This window comes from Phasianus colchicus, chromosome 6 (assembly GCF_987193195.1).
Source record: "Phasianus colchicus chromosome 6, bPhaCol1.hap1.1, whole genome shotgun sequence".
NCBI classification, from domain to species: Eukaryota; Metazoa; Chordata; class Aves; order Galliformes; family Phasianidae; genus Phasianus; species Phasianus colchicus.
The window spans coordinates 49,491,254-49,499,588 of NC_143441.1; the positions used below are offsets into that span (position 1 = coordinate 49,491,254).

The 8,335-nt window shown below is 61.2% G+C and overlaps 1 protein-coding gene across 2 annotated transcripts; it reads right to left on the minus strand.

The window, feature by feature from the left end:
* Positions 1-199: 199 nt before the first annotated feature.
* Positions 200-8,327, minus strand: NACAD (NAC alpha domain containing). Of its 2 annotated transcripts, none has more exons than XM_031607887.2 (9): positions 8,164-8,327; positions 2,182-6,276; positions 1,707-1,955; positions 1,540-1,628; positions 1,375-1,458; positions 934-1,080; positions 723-854; positions 418-540; positions 200-338 (listed from the first exon to the last, which is right to left on the minus strand). In XM_031607887.2, exons 1-9 carry the CDS (start codon positions 8,207-8,209, stop codon positions 324-326), a joined length of 4,980 nt encoding a protein of 1,659 aa, XP_031463747.2. In that variant the 5' UTR covers positions 8,210-8,327; the 3' UTR covers positions 200-323. The 2 variants fall into 2 exon arrangements, with proteins under 2 accessions (XP_031463747.2, XP_031463748.2); XM_031607888.2 differs by lacking the exon at positions 8,164-8,327 and adding an exon at positions 6,966-7,073.
* Positions 8,328-8,335: the final 8 nt, after the last annotated feature.

Below are 8,335 nucleotides of genomic sequence, written 5' to 3' on the forward strand. Positions count from 1 at the left end.
CCCCATCCTCAGGGCAGATGTCACTGCCTACAGCCTCCATCCCAGCCACCCCACATATCCTCAAGCCACTTGTCCCACCAAACACCACATCCCCAATTACCTGGTCCCCATCTTCTGGGCCACACACCTCAGAAGCTTTAGGATCCTTCCAAGCCCCAGGGAGAGGACCCCAATCACCACACAGGGAGGCAGGATGCGATTCAAGTGATACATGAGGCCATTTATTGAGCATTAGGAGATGGGCAAGGCAGAGGCATGGGGCTCAAGGAGGGACATCAGGGCAAGGAGAACTGTGCACCTATACAGGGGGCCAGGGCCGGCCGCTACATGGTCAGCTCCTGCAGGAGAGAGCATAGCGTCAATGCAGGGCTGGACTGTACCCCCAGAAACATAAGGGATGAGGACACCCCTACTCACCATGATGGCATTGACGATGTCGTTATTGTTGTGCCTGAGTGCCCGCACAGCTTTGGGACGTGAGACATTGGCCTGGGCCATGACCAACTCTATATCCCGCACTTCCAATCCTGTCTCATCCACCTGCAGAAGCAGAACAGTGCTGTCACCCCCTGGGCCTCCAGGCAACCTGGAACCCCAACCCTTCTGGTAACCTCCCACCACTCACCCCAACACCCCTAAGCCAGCCCTGCCAGCAGCCACCCAGTGTCAAATTGTTTGCCTCCCATCACCCAATTCCACCCCAACAGCAGCCTCCCACCAACCTCTTCTTCCTCCTCGCTCTCCTCCTTGATGGTGAGCGCAGGCGCTGTCTCTGTGATCAGTGGGGAGTGCTCCATGGGCACCTTGAACTTCTCAGCCGCAGCTTTGTGCACCTGCTGCGACAGGTCCTCGATCTGCAGGGACAAGGAAGGTGTCACTGGATGGTCCCCATGGGTCATCTGACCCCAGGATGCACCCACAGCCCTGCCCCACCTTGGCTTCCCCAAAGACGATGTAGATATCAGACGCGGGGCTCTTGAAGACATCAGGCTTGGTGATGACAAAGAGGATGTTCTTGGACTTGCGGATAGTGATGCGGGTGACACCATGGATCTGCCTCAGTCCCAGCTTGGACATGGCCTGAGGAAGAAGACAAGGGTGAGCTCCATACATTATGTCCAACATCACCAGCGTCCCCAGCCATGGGAGGACACAGAACAGGGGCAGTGCTGTCCCCAGGGATAACCAGGAAGAGACCACCCTCCAGCACGGAGACACGCTGATGGCAGCCACCTATGACCTCAGGGACACATGCCCCCTGCCAAGCTAACCCCCCAGCCCGTGTCCCTCCCCTCCCTCCCTATGCCATTGGGATGGGGACATCACCCCAGTGCCACCACCCCAAAGCCACGGGACAACCAGCACCCATCCCACCTTCCTGGCCTTCTTCTCACTGCGGCTCTGCTTGGCTTTACTGATGCTCTCCTCCCCGGTGCCCAGCGAGTGGGTGAGCGGCGCCTGTGGGGCACAGCATTGGGTGATGGGATGTCATGGTCTTCCCGGTGCCTGGGGACAGAGTCCCCAAGCCTCCAGTCCTACCTGAGTCTGCATCGGCCGTGGCTCTGCACCCTCTGGCTCCTCCAGCTCCGGGATGGACTCATCGTTGCTCTCAGACTCATTGCACGATCCTACACAAGACATAGGGGCCGCAGTGAAGGTGACATTCATCTCAACGTCCCAAAGCCCCCCTGAACCCCACCCCTCACCTTTATGGTTGGCCTCACCATGCCGTGATACCGCTTTATCCTCAAGCAGAGCAATGGCAGGCAGATGCTCAGCAGGGCTGGGGACACGGTAGGGCAACTCTGCCTCACTGGAGGAGCTCGATTCGGACTGCACTGAGCCCCGGGGTGCACGGCGGGGTCCCCCCTCTGCCTCCAGCCCTCGTGCACCCTTACTGCCAGCCGGTGCCTTCCTGCCCCTCGTCTTCTCCTTTTGTGGGGATGGCTCCGGGGCTGCAGGGAGGACAGGACAGGAGATGCTGAGGTCACAAGATGGACACCTTCATGGTGAGTGGGAACCCAGTGTGCTCAATTGAATACCTCCCCAAATAGGACTTGGTTGGGATTGCAGGGATCCCGTGTACTGTTCCACGCCCACCCTGATCCCAGTACTGCCCAGCCCCACACCTCTTGGGACCCTGAGAGGGCACACACAGCATTGGAAACAGGCAGTTCTTACCCTCCAGCAGCTTCCTGGAGGCTGGCAGGACAGACGGACGTTCCTCTGGCCGCGTGGCCTCGCTGAGCCCTGAGGTGTCCTCCAAGCATGGCAGTGGCGAGGAGGAGAGAGGAGGCACTTGGATGAGTTTGGAGAGCTGTGGGCAGGGAGCAGGCAGCGGGATGGCAACGGGTGCCACAACCTTGGGAATGGGCTCTGCAGCCTCAGTGGGCACTGCAAGCTCAGGAGTGGGCACTGCAGCTTCGGTGGGCTCTTGGGGCATGGAGTCCTCTGGGGAGCTGGGCTTTGGAGGGGGTTCCAAGGGCAGAACGACAGCCTCTGAGAGGCTGCGAGTGGCTTCCGTGCCTTCATGGTCATCCTCAAGGCTAGGTGTGGAGCTGGATCCTGCCACCATCACTGCCTCCTCTTCCTCCTCCTTGGGGCTGGATCCTGCCACCATCACTGCCTCCTCTTCCACCTCCTTGGGGCTGGATCCTGCCACCATCACTGCCTCCTCTTCCTCCTCCTTGGGGCTGGATCCTGCCACCATCACTGCCTCCTCTTCCTCCTCCTTGGGGCTGGATCCTGCCACCGTCACTGCCTCCTCTTCCTCCTCCTTGGGGCTGGATCCTGCCACCGTCACTGCCTCCTCTTCCTCCTCCTTGGGGCTGGATCCTGCCACCGTCACTGCCTCCTCTTCCTCCTCCTTGGGGCTGGATCCTGACTCCTCTTCCTCCTCCTCCTCGGGGCTGGATCCTGCCACCATCACTGCCTTCTCTTCCTCCTCCTTGGGGCTTGATCCTGCCACCATCACTGCCTCCTCTTCTTCCTCTTTGGTGCTGGATCCTGCCTCCTCTTCCTCCTCCTTGGGGCTGGATCCTGCCACCATCACTTCCTCCTCTTCCTCCTCCTTGGGGCTGGATCCTGCCACCATCACTGCCTCCTCTTCCTGAGGGATGGATCCCACCACCACCTCCTCCTCCTCCTCCTCTTCCATGGGGCTAGATCCTGCTGCTGCCACCACCACCTCCTCTTCTTCCTCCTGCAGAACGGATCCTGCCATCATTATCACCTCCTCCTCCTGAGGGATGGATCCTGCCACCACTACCACCTCTTCCTCCTCCTTCATGGGGCTGGACCCTGCCTTCACTGCCTCTTTCTCCACTTCCTCAGGTGGGGGCAGGGAATGCTCCCCCTCCACCATGACTTTGGCATTGGGGTCTACACTGAGTAGGAGCAGGGACTCCTTGCTGGGGGGCTCCTGGCCCTGCATAGGGGCTGGCTCTGGCTGCAGCGAGGCTGGGGGAGAACACTGGATGTTCCCTGCATCGCTGGGCTCTGGGGTCTCTTTGGGTTCAGGTGCAGCAACTTCATCCTCAGCACAGGGAGGACATGGCAGCTCCACAGGGGCTTGGCCAGGGCTCCCTGGGGCAGGCAGGTCCCCAAAAACCCCCTGCAGCATGGAGGCCACTTGCCGGCGGTCCTCCGCACTCTCCAACAAGGCACCAGGTGGTGGGAGCAGTTCAAGGGGGTCTGGGGGGGTCCCCACATACACCTCTTGCTCTGAAGCGGTGAAGTGCAGCGGTGGGGGTGCAGGGGCTGGGGGCAGCACGCAGAGGGCCAGGCAGGGCTGTGGGGCCGGAGAGGGGACCCCAGGGGCAGCCACTTCCCCTGCACTGTCCTGGGGGGGGTTGAAGAAGCTGGGGTCAGTGTGGGAGCACAAGGTGTCCAGCAGTTCTGGGGACGAGTCCTCGGAGGCAGCTGTGGCATCCCAGTCACCATGGATGGGCTCTGGGCTCTGGCCTTGCTCCACATCCTTGCTGGAAGCTTCATCCTCAGAGGCAGCATCTGGCTCATCCATACCCCCCAGTGCAGGACTGAGAGGCTCCTCCGCACCCTGTGTCACCTCACTGCCACCATCACTCAGTGCCGCCAGTGGGGACTCACTGCCTGAGGCCACCCCATCCTCACAGAGGGATGCGTCCTCCTCAAGGGACTGCTCAATGACATCATCCTGCACATCCCCACCGAGGGTGGGGGTCCCCAATGGTGCAGGCATGACATCTGTCCTGCTGTCCCCATGGCCACCCACATCCTCCTGGGGTTCCCCACTGTCATCGCCTTGCTCAGGTGGACACAGAAGCTCAGGACTCTCTACTGGGACAGCATCAAGCTCATGGTCACCATTGGCAGTGGGTAGGGATGGGGCATCCCACCCCAGCCCATTGGCTTGGGGGTCTTTGGTCTCCCCAGCACAGGGGGGCTGCAGGGTACTGGCTTCAGCCTCCAGCTGGGCCTCCATCATGGCAGCCAGTGGCACCTCCTCCTCCTCCAGCAGGATCTCCTCCTCCAGGAGTGCTGGCTCTGTGGGGACAGGGGGCTCTGGTGCAGGACACTCCTCTGGGATGGGGTCCAGCTCCTGCGTGGTATCAGGCTCCAGGGTAGAGGCCTCCTCCATTTCTGAGGAGGAGGAGCTGAGGGTCTCATCCATCCGTTCCACGTTGACCTCTGCAGAGAGGGGCTCAACAGGGACCTCATCCACCAGTTTGACATCAACTTCTGTGGGGAGGGCCTCAGTGGAGGTCTCATCTGCAGGCTCCATGTTGCCTTCCACACTGGGGGCCTCACTGGGGGCTTTGTCCATCAGCTCCATGCTGACTTGCACGAGTGCCTCCATGGAGGCCTCACCCACCGGCTTTGCGTTGACTTCTGCATGGAGGGCCTCAATGGAGACTTCAACCACCGGCTCTACACCGACTTCTGCAGCAAGGTCCTTGATGGGTGCCTCATCCGATGGTTCCACACTGACTTCTGTGGTGAGGGCCTCACTCGTCAGCTCTACATCAGCTTCCATGGTGAGGGCCTCAGTGGGGACCTCTTCCTCCTCTGGGAGGGCACCATGCTGCTCCGTGGCCCCCTCCATGCGTGCATCCTCCTCACTGCCATGAGTAGGCTCCAGAACCGAGGGGCTCAGGGCCACCTCGTGCTGTGGGGACCCCCCCAGTGACACTCGCTCATGCTCCCCAGTCCCATCCAGCTGTGCTGTGTCACCACGCAGGTGCAGCTCGATGTCCCCAGACGCCTCTGAGGAGGGCTCGGTGTCCCCAGGGGTGGCGGAGGCCATTTGGGGTCCCCCCAGTGCGTGGTGCTCAGTGCCGTACAGCCGCTCATCCTCCTCACCATCATAGGAGGCAGAGTCAGAGGAGGCTGAGGTGTCATCATGGAAGGCAAAGGACTCATCCACCCCTTCGTTGATGGAGGTTTCAGAGAGTGAGCGCAGGAAGGAGGCTGAGGTGCTAGCGTCCTCCTCTTCCTCCTCCTCTTCATCCTCCTCTTCATCCTCCTCATCCTCACCAGAGAGCGGCTCGGCCGCTGCCTGGGCCGGCACCAGGGTGATCTCCACAGCCTCAGCCTCGAAGAGCAGGCTGCCACGGAAGGGCAGCAGTGCAGCAGGGATGAGCCCAGGGGCAGCCATGTGGGAGTGGGGCAGCCTGAAGCTTTCCTCCTGTCCACTGCCTTCCCCATCATCATCATCTTCATCATCCTCCTCCTCCTGCCCTATGGAGGTCACAGCCACATCCTCGGAGGAGGAAGAGGAGGACGAGGAGCGGCGGATGAAGGCTGCAGGACCAGGCTCGCCATCAGGGACCTCTGCCAGCAGGTTGGGCGAGCAGGAGGGCGACGTGCTGGCCGTGCCTGAGGACCCCCAGCTGCCCCCTTCGGCCGTCATGTAGGAGCCGGATGGGGAGGTGGGGGGAGAGCCCAGCCCCTCACTCTCCGCATCCCCTCCATCCTCCTCAGTCTTCAAGCGGGGCCCCCCCGTCCTCACCGGGGTGGAGGGGGCTGTGAAGAAGAGGTCAGGGTCAAGACGGGCAGGGGGCAGCTCAGGATGCCGGGGGGGTGTTTTAGGGGGCAGCTCGGGGGGGCAGTGCGTCTCCTCGCCCATCACAATGCGAGTGTCCAGGGGGTCAGCAGGGAGCAGCGATGGAGGCGGCGGAGGTGGGGGGCAGCCTTTGGAGGGGGGGCTGCGCTCAGCTGCATCATAGCTGGCCCCCTCAGGCTGCGGGCGGGCTTCCTCTTTGGCAGGCATGGGGGCAGCAGGGTCCCCTGGGGGGGCTGCAGAGAGAAAGTGGAGGTTAGAGCATCCTTGCCCCCCCCCCCCCCCACCACGGGGACACAAGTGAGGCTGTCACGTGGATTTGGCCCTAACCAAATGAAGACTACAGAGATGTAGAGTTTGCAATGATACCCCCTCTCCCCCCCCCCAAACAAAACTACCATAAGTGAGCTGAGGACCCCCTCCCCCACTCCATGCCCTCATACCAAGGAGGTGATGGCAGCCATCCTTAGGGCAGGATTATAGGTGCCCCCCCTGCTGTAAGGGAGTATTAAGGAAGGCTGAGCTGGGGGAGGGGGGGGCATTGCAGGGTTAGGGGACTGTGCCAGAAGAATAAGTAGGAATAATTATTAACCCTCCCCCCCCTTTCCCTCCCTCAACCCCATTTATGTACATGATGTCATTGAGTGCCCCAGGGCCCCCCTAAAATATTAAGACCCTCCTATAGGGACAGGATACAACACTGCCAACCCCCCCAAACCCCAGAAACCAACATATACCCTCCTTCCCCCCCCCCACTGTTCAATAGGGCACTGAGCTCAAAAGGACTCAGCCCCATCAGCCCTAAGCAACATGAATATAAACTGCTTCTCAAACCCATAGGAGCCACAAAACAGCTCTAAGGAGCCCCAGAAACACAGCAGCAACCCCAAAATCCTCAACACAACACCCCTTCAGCCCCCATTACCTGGGGTCCATCCAGGCGGCTCCATGGAGCAAGGGGGAAATCTGGAAGCACCCAGAACCCCACCAGCAACACCCTACAGCACCAACCCCACTACTGCCCCATATGTGCCCCATAGGGTTTATATAGGGGTGAGGGGGTGTGGTCAGGGTACAGGGGCTGCTGGGAAGGGGGCAGGGTCTTCCCCAGGTGTTTAAGGGGAGGGGGGTGGATTGGATGGGGCTGTTAGGGTGGGTTCTGCCCTGTAAGTGCTGAGTTGGGATCAAGGGTTGGAGCTCCTTCCTATAGGGTAGTGGGGGAACATAGGGTCCCTTAAAGCTGTGTATGCTACAAGGACAATATGGGGACATCCCTGTACCCCAGGATATAGCCTGGGGGGGGGGCTGTGCCCTAAATCTGAACCCTCCGAGTAGGGGTGGGGATTTTAGGGCCCATCCTCATTCTATCCCAGTGCCCCTGTGAGGGCGGGTACCCAAATACTCCCTCACTATGGGGACACCCCAATACAGGACTCCCCCTTATTGCTGAGACCTCTCTATGTTGTCTCCCCCCCCCCCCAATTCAAAGTGGTCCTCTTTAAACCCCACCCTGCCTGGGAAGGGGGCGACGGAAGCCCTGAGTCCCACATCCCCTCCTGCACCCCCTCAACCCCCTTTTACAAAGTGTCCCCCACCCCATTGCCGTGGGGACACACAGTGGGATGGCAGCACCGCTTGGGGCCCCCCAGGGCACATTGCTGCAGGGTGACCTTGGACCAGTGTCCCTAGGGGTGGGGGGGGGAGGTAGGGGGGAAGGGAGTGGGACAGGGGTGAGGGAAGACGTGCTGCTGTCACCCCTGGGTTACATGGGGATGGGGGCACAGTGGGGTCTCAGGGTCCTGGGAGGGGGGTGGTGGCCCCAGCATCTTCCCAAGGGTGAAGGAAAGCTTCAGCCTGAGCAACGCCACTGTGTCCTCCATCCCTGTATCTCCCATTCCCATATCCCCCCATCCTCCAGCTCTGTCCCTGCAGCCTCCATCCTCCATTCCCATATCCCCCATTCCCATATCCCCGCATCCCCCATCCCCACATCCCCCATCCCATTATCCCCCATCCCATTATCCCCCATCCCCACATCCCCCATCCCCACATCCCCCATCCCCGTATCTCCCATCCCCAAATCTCCCATCCCCACACCCCCCTCCCACCCCCCGCATCCTCACCTCCCTCCAGCTGCAGCCCCTGATTCGTGGCCGTCTCTCCAGGCATAGCGGTGGGGTTGGGGGACCCCAAATCCGGGGGGGGACCCCAACCCCAACCCCAATCCCAAGCCGGCCCAGCGCGGCGCGGCTCTGCGGGGTGAAGGCGGCTGCGCCGGGCGAGGCAGAGCTTGGC